The following is a 21,421-nucleotide window of genomic DNA, read 5'->3' as shown; positions in this document are numbered from 1 at the left end:
TAGAACTGAACTAGAACTGAACTAGAACTGAACTAGAACTGAACTAGAACTGAACTAGAACTGAACTAGAACTGAACTAGAACTGAACTAGAACTGAACTAGAACTGAACTAGAACTGAACTAGAACTGAACTAGAACTGAACTAAAACTGAACTAGAACTGAACTAGAACTGAACTAGAACTGAACTAGAACTGAACTAGAACTGAACTAGAACTGAACTAGAACTGAACTAGAACTGAACTAGAACTGAACTAGAACTGAACTAGAACTGAACTAGAACTGAACTAGAACTGAACTAGAACTAAACTAGAACTGAACTAGAACTAAACCTAATTTTGTCCAATTTCTAAAGATAATCACAAAATGTATCCAAAAAGTTAAACGTAAAAAAAATCAGCAGTTTTTAATGTAATACATTTTGCTCTCTTGTTCCATTGTTTTCTCACATCATTTGGCAAGTAAATAAGATCAAGTTCGTGTCTTAAGTCTTTTGTTTGTGTTCATTGAAATTTACTTGTTTTTCATACATTATTGACCATTTTGTGTGCAAGACTATAAGAAATAATAATGGAAAAATATTGCGTAAAAATGAATTTTTGATTATTTGCACTTATACTCTCAATACACACATACAAACATATGTACATATACACCTGTTTAAGTTTACATTACTATATGTATACATAATGTAAATTCAATTTTACAACAGTATTTGTGTAATTATTTGGTTTATAAATGTTTGTATGAGTGAGTGTTATAAAAAGTTAAACTGTTGTTGGCATATGATCAAAACACAAGGTCACTGCATAAAAAAACTATTAAAAAAATACAACAAAAAATAGCGTATACACCTAAATGATACACATAATATATGTACATACATATATGTATGTACGAACGGACGAACAGAGAGACAGACATTTGTAGACAAACTACATACAGTGTATAGCAAAAATAAAACACAAACATAATGAAAACTATTGAAATAAAGAAACACAAAGTGGATGTGTTAATATACATACATATAACTACAATTTTAGTTATTTTACATTGTAAAATTTACTTAAAGTAGGTTACAAATAAAAACCTATCATCTTCTTCACTTTGTTTTTTTTTAATTTTTATTATGTCCGTCTAGCATTTCATTTTATTAGTGTCTAGTGAACTGTAGCAAAACCATAAATGTTTTTAATTTGTTTAACTAAACTTAATAATTTTGTAATATTTACTATATAAAAACACACAAATATTAACAATAAAATTTTAAAGCAGAGGTCATTTACTTGCAACATTTTTAAACATTAAACATAATTTTTGTCCACTTTAGGAATTTTTGTTATTTGTGACAAGAAATAAAAAATAAAACTTGTTTATTTAAATAAATATCAACCTATTAACTATAAAAAATAATTAACAATTCATCATTATTTAGCCGCCTTTTTTTTGAACATTTAGTTTTGTGTCATTTTTTTTTTTTTTTTTTTTTTTTGATATCTTATTTTTCTTTTCTTCATTCTTGCACGTTTTATTAGCAAATTTATAAAAACGTTAAACAAAAAATTTAAAAAAAAAATTCATTTCAACCAAACTATTATCGGTCAAGATCGTCGTCATCGTTATTCACATTATAAATGTGAAGATATGTATTTTATTTATATTATTGTGTATTAAAATTGTTATAAACTATCATTTATTCTTCTTTTCATTTTTGCATAGATTTGTGACTCAGTGTCTGCTGTTGTTTTTTTATAGAATTTTTTTTATTATTCTATTTTATAGCTAAATGACATGTTTTGTTTGTGATCTATAAAGAAGAAAAAAAAACTTTAAAGTTTAAAGTCCGTTAAAATGTTTAAAGCAAAAAATCGTCTAAAACTTAATTGAATTAAAAAAAACTGGAATTTATTTTTTATTTAATTTTGCATTGTGTTTTTATAACAGTAACCCAGCAAACACATTATTTAGATGTAATTTTTAACAATATTTTTAGTTTGACAATATTTTTATTTACGAATTTTTATATTAATCTTATATGAGAAGTGCCACGCCCACTATTAAGATCACATATTTCTTTATTGTCTAAATATATTGATAAAGGAACTTTGTGGTCTTAATAGTGACATGTCACCTCTATTACAATATCCAATTTTTATGCTTTTTCCATATGTAAAGATTTTGTAAGGGAGGAGCAACGCCCACTTGAAATTTCAAAAAGTGAAATGTACTCTTAGTTAGTTGAGATACTTAAAAAATGAGAAAATTATATTAATCTATATGCTAAAGCCACTCCTGTTATTGTTAGTACGTTCTTTTTTTGATTCCTAAGTTTTTAAATACGATCGAGTTTGTATCTTAAGTCTTTTGTTTATGTTCCTTCAAATCTCTATATAAAGTTTTCATAAGTCAAAATTTTATGGCTTAAAATGGATACAAAAATAAAAACGTTTTCATTGATTTATTTTTGGCAAAAGGAAAACTAAATGTCTCACTTTTTGAAATTGAAATTTAATTAAAATTTGAAAGACAAACGTTCATGATTTGGGTTGGAAGTAAAATTAAATCTCCGTATAAGGCTTTAATTGTTATAATTACATTAAATGAACTAGAACCTCTACAAAATGAAGCACAACTAAATTTTATATACAAAATACTGAAAATTCTTATAATGATCGATCCTCATTTGATCCAATGTTCTATACAAAATGTCTAGCTCTAGTTTAACGATCAACCTTTCCCTTCAAATTTATTACAATTCCTTTGATATTTTCCTACATCAGAGTTTCTTCCTCATTATGCTAATTCACTATATGTATCATAATTAAGTTATAATACAGAGTTGGAGTATAAATATTAGACAAAAAAATAACTATCAGACACTCTACTTTAATGAATCATTTAACAGTAAAATTTTACTTTTAAACAAACAATTTATATTATTTGTCATTTAAATGCAACACGCATTACTTCTATTGTTATTTTTTTATTATCCACTAAATGTCATTATAAGAAACAATGACTTTGAATTTTATTTTCCACTTAGAGGAGAAATAAAATTTCTAAAGAATTGTTTTTGCATTTGATAAAAACAAAAACTATTATTTAAATTGATTTTGAAATAGTTAAAAGGAAATATTTGCGAGAATTACACATGAATGAAAAAAATGCATAGGCAAGCAGCTTCCTTTTAAAAACTTTCTACAAATGACGCAGTATTTTTCTTAAATATTTATCTACTTGGTTGTGTCAAACAAAATTTGATGCTTTCTATTTAATGTACGAAAGATTTTAAATATTTGTCAATTTAATGGCCCTAAGTAGTCTATAGAGTAGACACTTTAAATTGTTTTCTTTTGTATTTATTTTACGTTTGGTAATAAGCTATTACTGAGACAGTTCTTTTTACAGACAGACAGACAGACAGACAGACAGACAGACAGACAGATAGGGTGGTAATCGGGTGGATATACATTTATACATTTTCATTGATTCCAGAATATAGTATGTATAGTTTTCTATGGACCTACAACCATCATGTCTATGTATTATAAACAGGTAACTATAACTCTTCAATTCAAACATATTCTACTGATAATTTCTAGAAATAGGGAGTAACAATTATAGAATTTCAAACTGATATATCGATATAAAAACAACTAAATTGGTATTTACCCCAAAAAGAACTAGACATGCAACTAGTCTTATGTCTGTTTCATTTCCATTACGAAATAAATTTGTAAATTTAAATCAATACCATATAGGACATGGTTATAGCAAACATTCTAAGATAATAACAAGACACTTAACAATATTATGGTTACAGTAACAATATTTTTAATTGCCACAACAAAATTAAGTTAAACTAATTATACAAATGATGGCGGAAATGATATATATGATCATAGCAAACAAGTATATGTTACCGGCAATAATTTGTATGATTATGGTAACTATTATGATTTACTCTTATTAAATTATTAAGAGCGACATATAATGGTGATAAACGGATGTATACCTGTTGCCGATATATAAGGTATTTTAATAACATTAAAATGAATCTTACCATAATCATAATTGTCATTGACATAATCATATTAAGTTAAATTAATTATACAAATGATTACGAAAACTATATACATGATCACAGCAAAATATGCATATAAAATATAGATGTTGGTCAAAATCTTTTATATATTAGTGAAAGCTATTTGATTTTAAATTATGATAAACAAGATTTACGAGCAACATCAAAATATTTATGACAAACATATACTTGTTTGATGTAATCATATATAACTTTGCAACAGTCTTTCATCATAATATGATGACAAATAAAGATTCTAACAACAATAACAAGAAACAATATTATCATAACTATAGTCATATATATAATTATCGCAATTATATTATGTTCAATTCATTAAACAAGTGATTAAGCAAATCATATATAAGATCACAGCAATCATTTATATATTAACGAAAGCTATTTACTTTTGGATTATGATTTACAAATTTAAGACACATAAAAATGTTTATGACAAACATATAAAGGTTTTCTGTTATCATAGATAATAGTGCGACAGATAATTAAAACAAAATATAATAACAACTAGAAATATGCTTACAATGACCATAATATTGTCAAAATTTCCTATTTCTTAATGTAAGAGTAATCATATTTTTTTCTCGGTTTCTAATTAAAGGTGAGAGCAGTAAAGAAAGATTAACACTTTATATAGAAATTAAAACTTGTTTAAATAAAAAATCAGCATTTACTTTGGTGCAGTACTTTCTCAAAAGGTGTTATTTAATAAAACAAATATTTAATATTTACTTATAAAAATGTTTTGCAATTGTTTTTTTTTCAAAAAATTTCCTTTAAACAAATGACGTATATTATTAACCGGCTAAAAAACAAAAAAATTCTCTTTATTTTTCTTTACAAAAAAAAAACGTAATTCGTACGGAATGAATTACGTTTTTATTTAAATCTTTTTATTAAACAATTTTTTTTTTTTTTTTGCAAAATTTGTTTGTAGAGAATGATTTTTAATTTTTGTATATTGTTATAGTTGGTTTCGTTTCATTGCATGTATAGAATTATTTATTAACATGTATAGAATTTTAAGTACATTCCCTAAATACATGAATTTCTACATGTAATGTATGTATATGAAAAAAAAAATTACTTAAATAGCAACACATATTACTCGTATTTTAGCACGAGTACCAACTAAGTTATTTTCTTTTTTTTTTTTTTTTGTATTTTAACAATAGAGATACAAAATAATAAATTATTTAAAACAAAAAGTTTAAAGTCTTGAATAAATAAATAAAAAAAAATTAAATAAATATGAAATTATATAAAATTTTGGAGGCATGTGTGGTTTAAACATTTCCTTATTATGGGTAAAGCCCCAAAAAAAAAATACTTAAAGAATTAGGACGTTTTATTATTTTTAGCTTACAGTACACTTACGTGTATAGATTACATGTGAACATAATAATATGTTAATTATTTCATACACACTTATACAGTATAAGTATGTATTGGGTAACACAAGTTGAAGTAGTATGACGTATTTCAAATTTGTATTATTTAGAAGATTTTTTTGTTTTGGGTAAATAATTACAAATTTTTGTGGTGTTTAAATATAATAAAATAATAATGTTATGAATTATTAAATCATGCTAGTTTTATGCTTTATACTTATCAGCCATACATGACAAAATTAAAAAAAAAAAAAAAATATTTTATGCAAATTAAAATAAATTTGCTTTAAATCTATTTAAACAAAAAAAAATATAGCATATAATTAATATATTAAATAGTTTTTGCCGAGTTTAAAATTTTAAGGAAACAGACACACGTTTTTTAAAATCCCCCCTTAGGCCCTTTTAATACTTTACACTATTCAAGCATTAAAATGAAATATTTAAATAATATTTTGTTAAAATAAGTTCTATGACTCAGTGTTGCTAATTTTTAGAAATCAGTAAAAGTGTTTTGTTCCTTTATTGCTAAAAGTCTAGTTTCAAATTTATTTTTTTTTTTATTTAAATTTTCATAAAAGGAAATTTATGAAATTGTTTGTTATGTTTACAATAAATGAAAAGTTTCAATTTAATAGTTAAACTTATAAATTTTATAAAACTATAATGAATTCAACAATATTATGGTTACTGTAATCATATTTCTAACTTCCGTAAAACAAATTCTATTGATAATTTTAATATTTATCTTTATTTCTTTATTTTAGTTGTGGCAATCATATTATGTTAAATCTATGGATAATTAACATAAATATATTTATGACAATCAGTTTTACGTTGTCACTTTGACATAATGTTTTCACATTCACAAACATAAAAATGTCTTTAATAATAATTACAGGGAATTTTAAAAATAAAAATAGTATGGTCATGGCAATCAGTTGTCGTAAATATATTAAAACATATTGTAATAATAATTTTAACATTATTGCAAGGAGTTCAGTAATATCTAATTACATTGATGTTCATAATGTGTTAAATCTATTAGCTCCTGTAATCATATATGTTTACAACAAAATATAAGTTTGTGAAAATCAGTTCTATAATCGTCTGGTTCTCAAATTCACAGTTTATGACAATCATGTACTAGTTTGCTGTATACATATACACATGTTGATATATAACTGACGATCGTTAATGTTTATGAATTTTTTCTTGAATTTAAATAAATATTTTGGTTACTACAATCTTATTTTTAGTTATAGTAAATATATTGTAGCAATATTATTAACATTGTTGCCAGATATTCAGGAATATGTATTTATAATGATCTTAATTTTAGTTACAGCAATCATATTATGTTAAATCTATCAGTTGAGATAATCATACAACAAACAAATATATGTTTGTTTGATTACAATCAGTTTAATGATTTTACTATAATATATTATTCTCAAATACACACCCATAAACATCTTTGTGACAATCATATACTTGTATCTTAGTATTTTTAATTGGAAAGAGTTTGACCAAAAATTGTCTAAGAGACTCTCAGAGAGAAACAGAGTTTTATTTCTTTCTTTTGCCTTAAGCGAATGGAGTTTTTTTGGTACTTTTTCAATCACGGTGTTAATTAAAGAAGAAGCTGCTATATAGTGTTTTTGGTACTTTTTATTGTTCAAATGATACTTTTTGAATATTTTTTATAATATTTAAGAATTTTAAATTTTTTTATACTATTAAAAATTTTCTAAAATAGACAGACCTCTGAGTGATTATGAAAAAAATTTTTTTGGTACCTTTCAAGTTTTTTAAATAGTACTTTTTTGGAATTTTCAATAATATTAAATATAGAAACATGAATTTAAACATTTACATTACTGATTAAAAGAAAGTTTTGTTTTTTAGAACTTTAAAAAAATTAAAGAAAGTTCTCTTAGAGAATTTCATGGAGAAACAAGAATGTTTAGCATAAACATTCTTTGATTGAAGGAGAATCTTTGAAGAGATTTTGGTACTTTTTTGTTGAATATATAGTAATTTAAAATTTTTTTATTACATTGAATCTAGACCAACAAAAAAGACTTCTGAGTAAATGATAATCTAAAAAAATGACTTTTTGGTACTTTTTCCTTTTTCAATAAACCTTTTTTGAATTTCCAAAAATATTGAATATTAGAAACATAAATTTAAACATACACAGTTCTGATTAAAAGAGAATTTATAAAAAGGAAGATTTTTGGTACTTTGTTCAGAATGTACTTTTTAAATCTAGAAACATTACAATATGAGAATGTATAAAAATAATCTTTCTTTTCATTTTTCAAATGGTACTTTTGATACACACTGACTAAAAGGGGAATTTGAAAAAAGGAAATTTTGGTGCTTTTATACATGCAGAGAAAAAACATAGTTCGACATGGTTACTCCAACTATACCATGTTCACTGTAACAATATATTGTTTTCGAAAACTAACAATGGTTATTTAAATAATATTTAAGTTACTGCCGAAAATTATTAAAGATTTATTTTGATTGAGATATATATTTTTTCCCGAAATTATGATAATATAATCAGGAAAAACAATACTGTTGCAATAACCATAATATGTTTAGTCTACAATCACAATTTTCAATAACATGTTTTTTCTCTGTTTGTAGTTGTTCTTCATAGTTTTGTAATCAATTTGGTAATGCATGAAAAAGTGGACAAGTTAATTTTTATTTTTAATTTATAGTTTCCTATTATAAAAAATAATTTCTCACGTTTAATTAATTTTAACTAGAACAATTAAAAAGGAATTTACTTGATTTTAATATAATTTAAATAGTATTGAAATATAATTTAATTTATACATAAGAATTTATTGAACACTTGTTTTCACGATTTATTTATTTTAATTAAACAAATTAACTTTGATTTTAAAGTCAATATATTTAATTTAAAATATTAATAAATTATATTAAGGTGCAACGACATTTATATAAAATCTACATTTAATGTAAATTCGCAGACATTACTTATTACAACACAAAAAATTCCATACATTTTTAAAAAAAAGTATTTAAATAAATCTTTGAACAAAGGTAAGTGCTTACAATTTTAAATCATTACCAAGTTTTTGCTGGGAATATATATTTCTATAAAATTGTATATGTAATTATCTATAGATTTTAAATAACTTGTTTGTTGAACTTTGCATTTGTAAAACAAATATGTAATTACTTATTTAAGAAGCAATTTATTGAAAATATCACAAAATCTAAATCTTAAACAATTAGCAGTTAGTTTGAGAAGCAAAATTGAAATACAAAACAAAAGTTTTAGTTACAAAACTGGTTAACTGACAAAATGTTTAAAACATTCTTAAATTGTTGTTTAATTTTGGAATTTTTTTTAAATTATATTGTTTAATAATATTTAATATTTTTCTTTAAGACAAATTGTATAGTTAACCTTTTTAACTTATAAGACGTTTGAATTGAATAAATTTTAGAATAGTTAATATTTGCATACATATAAATTAGTTTTACTTTTAATATAAGTTATAAATATTTAAATATTTAGTGTTATTCTATTTAAACGATTTTTTTAATAAGTACTTTTATTCGTATTTAAATATTTATTTTACGGAAATAATTTTAAGGAATTTTGTAGTTAATTTAAATGGCAAAAAAATTATTAATTTCATAAGATTTTAATATAAATGAGAATTTTGTTATTAAAACACTTTAAGCTATAATTAAAATAAAAAAATTTTAATAATTGTTGAATTATTAAAATGGAAAGATGAAGAACAAAGTTTAAGTTTAATTATTTAATATTAAACATGAAACTTTAGCTGTTGGCAACTAGTTTCTAGGTCAGAATTATGTAGATTAAATTTAAATCAATACCAAAATTAATGCAAAACAAAAACAAATTTGCAAAATTTATAAATAAATAACAAAAAAAATTAATTTTAAAAACAAAAGCAAAAACATTTAAAGTTTTTATGTGTGTCATTTTAACAAGTTTGGTTACAAAAAAAAAAACTAAAAAAAGCATGTTTCTTAAGTCTTTTGTTTTGAAATTACTTACGTTATGAATAACAAGAAACTCTGGGAAATGATTCATTTTTTTATCATGAGTTTAACATAATTTCAATTGTATTTTTCTTGAAAGATCCTTTTTGCAATAAAATTTTTGAATTTTAGGTCATTTTAAAGTAATTTTATTTCTTATGAAATTTTCTTAACTTTTACCCATTATGAAGTTCTTTTCATTCTATACACTATTCTATTACACTGTATTTTAGTCTAACATTTTAAACTATTTAGTATTAAGTCTAAAAGTACTCTAACCCTTAATTGAATATTTCAAAAAAAAAACAAATAATAATAAATCTATATTTCTATAATTATACGAATTATTCAAGAGGAACAATTTAAAATAATTTCATGTTCGATTGTTTTTTTAGTAAAACAATAAAAAAATAAATATTAAATATTAATAACAGCAGACATATTTATTAAAAAAAAAAAAAACTTAAAAACAAATACAATAACAACTATTTTTTCTTTCAAGTACTTACGTTATAAGCATGATGTGTAAATTTTGTGTTTTTTATTTAAGTGTAATTTTTTTATTATTTTCAATATTATTTCTTTAGCTAGCTGGACTTTCTAATAAAAACAGAGAAAAAAATTTAAGAAAAATTAACAAACAAACAACACTATAAAATTATAATTGATAAAATCTCAAACAAAAATTGTTAGAATAATTTGAATTTAAAATAATTTGTATTTTATTTATTTATTTTTTTTTTTTTTTTTTGACAGATAACAACTGCGCACTGAAACTGTTAAAAAGAAACAAGAGCTGTAAGAGAAAAAAAGAAAAAAATTACAAATTAAATAAAGTTAAAAGAAAAATATTTATTATCAAATTAACCACCACAAAAAAAGTAATATCAAAAATAATTACTTTAGTTTTGGCGGGTTAAAAAACAACAACAACAAACTTATTTCACATTCTTAAAGCAGCTCAGGACTGAAATAAAGACATTTATAAATTTAAAAGAGGAAATTTCTGTTAATATTCTGTTGCACGTATTGTTCCAAATACAGTTTAAAATTATTTCGTTGCGAAAGATTTGCAGAAAGAGATACGCATTATTTATAACTCGTAAACTCAGCAAAAATAAAGCGAAGTATTTCCAAAAGAATAACATTTATCACAACTTCAAAAGTAACAATTAGTGAACTTTTTACCTTCTGTAGAAGTGATGTTTCATGACTTCCGAAAAACCGAAAATAATTCTATTTTTTTCGCTGCTGAATATATTTTTTTGTTCTTACAAAAAAGAGCATAAAAATTACTTCCTGAGAATGACTTCAAAAGTAGTGAATTTAGAATTAAATAAAAAGTACATCTCTACTATGAGAAGCATGTGTTAAAATCATCACTTCTTCAGTTGAACTGTCAACTAACTAACTAACTGAACTAAATTATCTATCTATCTATCTATCTATCTATCTATCTATCTATCTATCTATCTATCTATCTATCTATCTATCTATCTATCTATCTATCTATCTATCTATCTATCTATCTATCTATATATCTATCTATCTATCTATCTATCTATCTATCTATCTATCTATCTATCTATCTAACTATCTATCTATCAATTCATCCAACTTAAAGCAAAACTAGAACAATACACAAATTACAATGACTTTTCTTAAAGTTTGGAAAATATAATTAAACTTAAAAACCCAACATTTGGTCTTTTGGCATTTAGATTATTTTACCATCTGTTTTTTTTTCTCCAAAAACCTTGTTACGGTCAATGTTTTACTTCAACTTCCATATGACTTTTAAGAATAGTAAAAACCAAAAAACTACTTTTAAAATAAAGAGAAATAATAACTTAAAAAATTACATACAAACTACTTAAGTCAGCACAAGCAAAACAAAAAACAACAAAATTTAAAAAAAAAAAACATTAAAAAAAATTGTAAACAAAATAACAAAAAATTAAATAAAACCCAACTTTAATTTAAGTACAAATAAAAATATATACATATGTATATATAAATAAAAAAACTAAAAACTATTTAGTTAAAAACAACTCAGCAGTTAAGACAGTCGTTGACATTGAGAAATTCATCAGTTCATTTTGCGAAAAATGAACAGGGATGCTATAAATTGGAAGTTTCCGAAAAAAGTACTTTTTGTAAAAAATTAATGAATGAACTTATAAAAATAACTTAATAACATAGAATTTTTAATTAACACTTAAATTTTTGTTACTCATGAGAGAGCTCTCTCTCTCTGACTGATTTAAATAAAACAGACATTGGCAAAGAGTAATAAATAAGTCAATAACTGGACTTGTTTGTGATAGGAAAACTCGAAAAAATAAGACCTTTAACTGGATGTATTTGATTTTGCGTTGGTTAGGTACAATGAAGCTAATGAAAGAGCTCTCTCTCTCTCTTACTGATTTAAACAAACATTGGCAAAGAGTAATAAATAAGCTCAATAACTAGTCTTGTTTGTTTTAAAACTTGAGTAAACATATTTGTGTACATTTGAACGAAGTACTTTAAAACTTTTTGCATAAAATAGTACCCAAAAAATGCTCACAAAAAGTTACTTAATTATTTCGAATTAAATTAATACTACTACTAAGCAGTTTTTTAACAAATATATTTAAAATACTTCATACATACATACTTAAAGATAATACAAATCTTTTTAATAGTCATTATAATAAAATCAAGTATTTTAGCTTAATTATTTTTAATTTAACAATAATAATCATGTAAGTCTAGAACTTATTCTAGCACTTTAAAACCTAATTATAATTATTTTATACAATTGACTAAAGTATTCATACAAAAATAATTTTATTTTAATTAAAATTAAAAAAGTGCTAAATTCCTTAACTAGTTTTAAAAATGATTAAGTTAAACTTTTTAAAAAATTTCTCTGAAATTTCAAAATTAAATCATTACTATTATTTATTTATTTAGATTTGTTTATTTTTTACATTAACTACAAGTACAACATCATTATTATCATTATATTTATATGATGAACTGATGATGTCTATACATCATGTTAATCGACATGATTTTTTATAAAAAAATTATATATTTTTTATTTACACTCGCAAGTTGATGTAGAAATATTGTCGTAATATTTGTTTATAATATATCTCACCAAGACCACGTTATCTCGTCGTACTTACGATTCATATATACATACATACATACATACATACATACATACATACATACATACATACATACATACATACATACATACATACATACATACATACATACATACATACATACATACATACATACATACATACATATGTATGTTTTCATTCAACTATATAAACATGTTAATGCCTGTCTTTATGCCAAGGTCATTTAGGTAAATAAATTGTTGGTTTTTTTATTATTATTATTTTATATTTTAATTTAGTTTATTTCCTAAGAAAAGCATTTTGTTTTTAACTAACCAACCTAGTAATCCGTTAATTTAAAAATGTTATGCATTTTATAATAAAATCATGACCCCATAGTGCATAGTTATTCAAAATGCTTAATAATTAAAAAATATAATTGTTTTAAGCGTAATCGTAATGTAAATTTTATGATCGTGAAGTTAGGCTTGAAATATGATTTTAACCTTTTTCAAGATGATTACTAGATTAAATTGAATATTTTGAATTAAAAAAGATGTTTAAGAATATTTACGCATTAATAATTAAGAAAAAAATATAAAATTTTTTTATATTAAAAAAATGTCTTAAACGTGACTGTTTGAGGGTTAAAGAGAAAAAACATTAAAATATTTTCTTAGAAAAAAGTTCACAATTTAAGATTAGTTTTTAACTGAAGATTTGTGAAAAAATTCTTGAGTTTTCTATTATTAATGGGTTTATGATAAAAATTAAAAAAGTTTATTTACAGTTATGGCAAATTTTATGACAATTTATCTGAAATTTATAATAACAAATTTTCAGAATTTTATTGTTATAAAATTTAATTGTTTTTAAAATTTCAGAACAATTAAACAAAAATTTACGAAACTTGTAAATTGGGTTTTTTTTATTATTAATAATAATAATAGAAATGACAAATGTTTAAAAAATGAAATGAAATGTTTAAAATGTAAATAACATTAATATATTTGTAACAAAACTGTCATAAACTCAGCTGCTGCGATTTTTAACACCCTTTAAAATATTTAATAAAAAAAATAAAATTCCCGGAATATTCGCGAACAAAATTACAAAATAAAATATGAATGCAATTAAAAAACTATATAAATTATTTAAAATCTAGACCTAAATGTGTTGATGAAGCACTTGGTTTTAAAGCAATAATTCTAAAAAGTTCCTAAGAAATCAGAACAGAAAAATTTAATAGTCATTGTCTGCTTATACATTGTTCATATAGATTAGCATTTAATTAAATAAATTCCAAGAATATTCGCGAAAAAAATAAAATTAAATTAAATTAAATTAAATTTAATTAAAATAAAAATTGCAAAATATAAGATGAATGTAAATAAAACGCAAATTTAAATTAATTAAAAACTAGACCTAAATGTGTTGTTTCTAAAGCAATACTTCTAAAGAGTTCCTAAGAGGCCACACAGAAAAAACTCAAAATAAGTTTCAATTATAAAAATAATTGTATAAAGCAAGTTTTGTTCCTATAACCAAAATGATGATATCAATTACCAAATTTGTAAAAAAAATAAAAAAAATATATATTCTTTCCCAAATAACTAATTAATCAGAACAATTAATGTCAATAATTTAGACGATTTTTTATTAATTTATTAATCATATGAATTAAACTGTTTGATAGTTTGGCTTAGGGGGACCAACTAATTTTTCATTGTTAAAAAGACCACTTTTAAGACTTAGAGAATTTTGTGATTTTCTATTATTATCTAGTTTCATCAACAAGTCTGAATTGTAAATATTACAAAGATCTTGAAATATTCTCGAAAAAAATGATATCGATTTTTTTTCCGCTGTTCTACTGAAATTACTGGAGTGACTAAAATTATATAGAGTATACGAAAATATCGAATTGGAATTATATAAAAATTTACTTCTAATTATACAACAAATTATATCCAAAAATTTTCTCGGGATATAAATAAAATAACTTAAAATTCATTATTTAAATCAAGTAATAATACAAAATGTAGCAGGTAAATATTGAATTATTAGGAATTTTTTATAGACTACTTTTAAAATTAACACAAATTTTAGAATTTATAAAAAAAAAATTCAGAGGAATTTAAAAAAAAAGTGTAATAATAAAATATTTAATTTTAAATTATAATTAAAGTACTTATTACTTTAAAATAAGGTTGTGGGAAAATTTTTAATTGTTTTTTTATTATACCAAATTTTTAATAAAATGTTTATTTTAAAAATCAGTTTATGTGAGAAGTATTTTTTTAATGTCTTTTGACTTGAAATCCATTGTTATGGAAGGGACTGGAATGAAAAAGTTCTTTAATTTTTTTAAAACTCATTCTTTTCTTCTGTAAATGATAAGACGTTTGCGCCCGATACTAAACACAAAAGTTGTATTCCATTTTGGTCATACATAGGATAATAATGAAAAGTTTTCAGCAACAAGAATATTTTGAAATTTAAATTTTTTTATTATCGGTTAAGAGCTCTCTTATGAGCTGGCATGCTCTCTAAACACACATATTTATAAAGAGATAAAAGATGAGATCTCTCTACAAATTATCATATAGTGCAATTTGGTCTACGGTGTAGTAGTACTAGATCTAACTAGTCTATTGACTAGGCTATTACTTAAGGTCTAAAGAACAGAATAGTAGTAGACTAATCTATTAAAATTATCAATGAACTACTTAGCATCGAAGTGCACAAGATCATAGCAGATATATATTTTCACTTAACTGATATTTTTGTTAAGCTCGCGAATAATTCAGTTTCAGATCAGTTTCTAAAACTGATTCAGTGATCATTCATGAGAAGAGCGAAAACAAAGAAATCTGCATTATTATTTACATACTTAATTAACGAATAGAAAGCTTTTTAATTGATTATGAAACTCTTTTATTAATATTCTTTTAGGCTCAGAAATATTCGCGAATTATTAAGACAAAAATTCTTGTTTTAGATTAGTTCCTGACAGTGATTAAGTTAACATTTCAACGTTATCATTTACATTCTTAATGAACTAATAAAAGCTTTCTAATTAAGTTTGAAAAAAATTTTATTATTAAATTATTCTTTCAAGCTCAGAAATATTCGCGAATAATTCAGGCATTTTTTTAGTTGTAGTTTAGTTCCTGATACTGATTCAGTGATCATTAATAAGTAGTACGGAAACTAAAAAATCAACTTCATCCTTTACATTCTCAATGAACGAATAGAAGCTTTTTAATTGATTTTAAAATACTTCTATCAATATTCTTTTAAGCTCAGAAATAATGAGTGAATAATGCAGACAAACATTTTTTTCATCAAACAGATAAGTTGTTATTCTTGAAAAAAGCAGGAACTATGAAATAAGCACTATTCTCAATAAATGAATATTTTTAAATAATATTTTATTATAAATATTCTTTGAAGCTCAGAAATACTCGAGAATTATTCAGACAAACATTTCCTTTTAACAAACAGATAAATGATTATTCTTGATCGAGAGCAATCCTTTGCATTCTTAATGAGCGAGTAGAAGTTTTTTATTTTGATTGCTGATCACTTTTATTAATATTCTTTCAAGCTCAAAAAAACTCGCGAATATTTCATGTTTGATCAAACAGATCGGTGATCATTCATGAATATTATAGCAATGATTTTTAATTGCTTGGGGACTACTACAGTTATTCTATAGACATTTTAGGTTCGACTTTAAATTCTTTCTAGGGCAAGTAAACTTTTCCTAAATTGTAGCTTTTTCCAAAATCTGTTTTAATCGCTCTTTGTAATTTGTTTTTGTTCTTGTTCAATAAAAAAGTGCCTATTGAAAACAAAGTATAGGAAAAACCTTTAGACTTTGAGTCGGTCTATTAATTAATAACATACACCTAATCGATAAATAACATGATTAATAATCATTAATTAAGAAAACAAAACAAAAATTGTTAACATACCACCACGCGATGAATCATAGCAACAAGTATCTTTTATCTTTAACTCTATGTCTCTTTTTCAAATATTTGAAATATTTTTAAAATCAAAACTTTACTTTTTTTATTTGATTATCTATTTAAAGCTGCAGGCTATTTCAAACAGACAAAAATTATTATTTAATAGATGTTTATCATATTGTTATAATTTTTGTGTGTCATTTTTTTTCTTCTTTGCAGCTGATTTTATTTGCAAAACTATGTACCTCAACTCGACCCCATTTTATAATAAATTGACCTACCTTTCAATATAACTACAAACGTGTTAATATTCATAATTTTTTCTTTATTTTTTCACTCTTTTTTTCAACAATTAACATCCACATTTTTTCAAACAATTATTTTTTTGTAATTTTTTTCATACATTTATATTTTGATTTAATTTTTCAACATTAGAGTAAACCGGTAGATTAAGTGTAAAATATTTCACAATAAATTTATTATAAATTATTTTTTAGCAACAAATAAATAAACAATTGCAAAAAAAACCGTAGACTACTTATTATATATTACAACAATGATAATAACAATAAAAGAAAAAAAGCTCTTGCAAGAGCTTTAATATTTTAGACAAATTAAAATAAAAAAAGAAAATATTTTATTTAAACAATTCATGTGTGTAGAGTAGAGTTTGCAATTTAACCAACACACTGTTTCCAAATAGCAAATAAAGCAAAATATTCCAAAAATTTAAACTACTTAAAAGTAACTTCTATCCACCATTTAAATAATAAAAAAAGTTATAATCCAAGAAAAAAAATTTACTCAGAAATTTATAAGTTTAATTTTAATTTTCCTTAAACTTAATAGGAAACAGTGTCCTACCACTCTGACCAATATTACTTTAACTAAAAATAAGAAATCAACCAAAAAGAAACGCAAATTTACAAGGCAACTTGTAACAAAAAAATACATAAACATTAAATGAAAAACAGAAAAAAATAGTCTATGTATTTAACTAGAAAAATTTAACAAGAAATTGCTTAAAAACATTACTAATACTATTTTAGCAGTACACCTCGTATGACTAGCAAATATTATGGTAATCAACTGTATGCGAAAAATTTAAACTACAAATGAGGTTTTCAAAATTTACGTTATTAATTCGGTTTTTCTTTATAAACAAAAACACTAATTGTCCAATAAAAATGAAGAATTTATGGCATAATGCTTAACTAAACAATGCAACGGAAAAATAGTAATATTTATTTGTTATTTGGTTCAAGCAATCATGCATGAATTAAAACAAAATTTTAAAACATGTGATTTATTTCCCAGAATTTTTGTTAAATTACAAAAAAAATCATTTGGAAATTGTGGTTAATTGTAAATTATTCCATAGTTTCGTCTATAATCTAGTCTATAGTCTAGACTATAGTCTAGTCTATAGTCTAGTCTATAGTCTATAGTCTAGTCTATAGTCTAGTCTATAGTCTAGTCTATAGTCTAGTCTATAGTCTAGTCTATAGTCTAGTCTATAGTCTAGTCTATAGTCTAGTCTATAGTCTAGTCTATAGTCTAGTCTATAGTCTAGTCTATAGTCTAGTCTATAGTCTAGTCTATAGTCTAGTCTATTGTCTAGTCTATAGTCTAGTCTATAGTCTTTTCTATAGTCTAGTTCATAGTCTAGTCTATACTCTAGTCCATAGTCTAGTGTATAGTTTAGTCTATAGTCTAGTCCATAGTGTTGTCTATAGCGTAGTCTATAGTCTAGTCCATAGTTAGTCTGTGGTCTAGTCTGTAGTCTAGTTATTGTCCACTCTATTGTCTAGTCTTAGTTTAGTCTGTAGACTGAATTTAAGTTATACAGGAACTTCTGTAGTTTATAGTCTGTAGTTTATTCTATATGTAGTTTAGTCTGTACGTTATTCTATTATTGTCTTTAGCCTAGCCTATAGTTTAGCTAATAATCTAATCTATAGTCTAGTCTTTTGTCTAGAATCTATAGTATCTATAGTCCTGCCTAAAAACTAGATTTTTAACTAATTTTTAATCATGTATATAATGTAGTCTATAGTCTAGTACATAATCAAGTCTTTATTAAGGTCTGTAGTCTAGTCCGCAGTATAGTCTAGTCTATTGTCTCTTCTAACGTCTATTCTAAGATCCAGTCTATAGGTTTATTTTGTAAAAATATTGATTGTAATTCGAACTTTCATGCAAAATTCTCATTCGATAAAACATTATTTTCGTCTAGAGATAATCTTTGTATTGCATCATATAAAAATATCAATCACATCAAATAAATATTTAAAAAAAAATTTTTCAATTAAATCACTAACTAAACAGAAATATTGTTCACCAAACAAATAGATAAATAATAACAATATTTCTTTGCAAATATATAAAAATTAAAATTATTAATATTTTTCTATTGTATAATACAAATAAACATCAATTAGTAAGTCTCAAATTGAAATGAAAACAAAAACGAGAAAAGAAAATCCCCTCAACGATAAAAACAACATTACTAAACAGTTTTCTAACTACTAAAATTAACAACAAGAAAATAACAAAAATTAAAAAACATAAAACAAATCAGCTATAATTTTCATGTTAAGTCAGCAAAAATTAAAACAAATCAAAATAATAGTTCTTATTACGAATATTAAGATAATAAATATAAAATACTATTATTTTTTTTTAAACAGTCGTACACACACACGTACAGTCTCAATCTACTCTCAATATGTTGTAATCTTGAGGCAATGTTGCTTATAACTGCAACCTCAGCTGTTTATTGTTTATTATAAAATGCAACAAAATAAAAAAAGCATTACAGCTGCCTGCCTCAAAAGCTTTGAAATCGAAAGCCTCTTCAGTCTTCAGTGAGCAGCAAGAAAAAAGGTGGTAAGACCAGTTACGATTTTGACCAAAATGTTGAAAACACTAAACAAATCCATTTAGACCGACTTATCTGCTCAGATTGTCTGTAAGTTTGTTTATGCAGCATGCAACAGGTTTTTGAACGCCGGTTTACATAAAAATCTTTTTTTTTTGTTGTTGTATTTTTTATTGAAGTTGAAATTTGTAATCTTATGAGTTGAGTGACTCAATTCATTGAAGAGAATCATTGAACAAAAAAATACATGGATTTCATAAATATCTTATGCGATAACTTTTAGGAGTGTGTTTATAAATATAAATATTTAAAAGAAGAAATAAGTAAATTATTTACACCATTGCCAAGGAAATTTTTATGAAATTAGCACCATTTTGATTTGAGCCTGAGTTAAATTTTGAAACACTTTTCATTCTTCGATATTTTTCGCGTAGAAAATTTCTCTCAGTATCGAACTAAGAAATTTTTTTATTGAAAAAATTATTTTTAATTGAAACATTAAAATTGTTGGAAATAGTGTTGTTGAATGACTTTTTCTGCTTGATCACCAGTTTGACGACAAATCTCATTTAACAACAATGCAATGACAATCCACATTGAGAAGTAGTAATGGGGTTTGTAGTGTCACATATAATTTCTGTACATGAATGTGGCAAAAAGTAAATATTTATCTTAAAATAAAAATCCCGCTTATATCCACTCATTCGAGAAAAAAAATCGCTCAATTTGTTGTTTATGTAAAATTTATTTTATTTTAAATATTTGCTACGGGATTTATTTTTTCTCTCAATTTCAGCTCAGCTTATACATAATGAAAATGGCTGTAGCAACAACAACGAACAAATTCGCTTTTTGTGCAATTTGGGGAATTATGTCATCGGAAAAACCAAAACTAAAACAACAAATTTCAAGAAATATTACTCTAGTACGTAGATACTATTGGTGTGGCTAACTAACTGTCTGTCTATCGGTCTACAAACATTTCACATGATTGGTATCCATTCATTATGGACACAGAAACACACATTCACCATTGTGTTAAACAAAAAATAATAATTGTTGTTGAGGTAGGCAATGGGAACAAACACGAGAGCCAACACAAGTTTATTGGGCTAAAACCAACAGAAAAAAACACCGCACAAAAAAAAAAAAAAACAACAATAAATTTTAAAATAAAAAAAATCATGTAAAAAACTGAAAACTAAAGCAAAAGTTGTTTTATGGAAGAATTTGCTGATATATTGATTTTTTTAAGTTTTCATAAAAAAAACAAAAAAAACAAAAAATTATTTAAGTTGTGGACATATAAAAGGGGGAGGTTACGTTTTGTTTATAGGGCTTCAAGGTAGTGAGAGTATTAACTTTTATAATGATGGTTATAAAATATTTTTCGTAAATTAGGTTAAATAAATAAAAGAGCAATAATTCAATATCAGGAAATAATTTCCTTTTTGTGGTTTTCTTTGCTAATGAGATTTTTAATATTAAATAACCTGGTGTCAATGAAAATCAATAGTCTTAAGACCATAGACAAGACTATATATAGGCTGAATTATAGAATAGAATAGACAACGAACTAGACTATATGCACGACTATAGGCAACACGATGCACAAGGTCACAAACTTGAATATGGATTAAACTACCAACTAGACTAAAATATTGATCAGACTATAGACTAGACTAAAGGCAAGATTATAGACTTGTCCATATACCTACCTAAGGATTAGGATATAGTCGATACTATATAATAGACTAGACTTCATAGACTAGACTATACTATAGACTAGACTATTGACTAGACTATAGACTAGACTATTGACTAGACTATAGACTAGACTATTGACTAGACTATAGACTAGACTATAGACTAGACTATAGACTAG

At 23.8% G+C, this 21,421-nt stretch overlaps 1 protein-coding gene across 3 annotated transcripts in view; it reads right to left on the bottom strand.

Annotated features, from left to right (window-relative positions):
* The window catches only part of LOC111675680 (ABC transporter G family member 23), a 68,514-nt gene that overhangs the window by 18,605 nt on the left and 28,488 nt on the right, over positions 1 to 21,421 (bottom strand). The window contains exon 1 of one of the 3 annotated variants that reach the window (XM_046950872.1): positions 10,066 to 10,242. The exons of the other annotated variants lie outside the window; for them this stretch is intronic. Within the exon in view, the coding sequence (XP_046806828.1) occupies positions 10,066 to 10,076 (11 nt within the window). The 5' untranslated portion in view covers positions 10,077 to 10,242. Of the gene's footprint in view, positions 1 to 10,065; positions 10,243 to 21,421 lie in introns of those variants that run through there. 3 annotated transcript variants of the gene reach the window in all.

The sequence above is a fragment of the Lucilia cuprina genome, chromosome 4, assembly GCF_022045245.1.
Source record: "Lucilia cuprina isolate Lc7/37 chromosome 4, ASM2204524v1, whole genome shotgun sequence".
Taxonomy (NCBI): domain Eukaryota; kingdom Metazoa; phylum Arthropoda; class Insecta; order Diptera; family Calliphoridae; genus Lucilia; species Lucilia cuprina.
The sequence above is the reverse complement of the archived record's forward strand: the minus strand, read 5'-3'. Positions and strand labels throughout refer to the sequence as shown.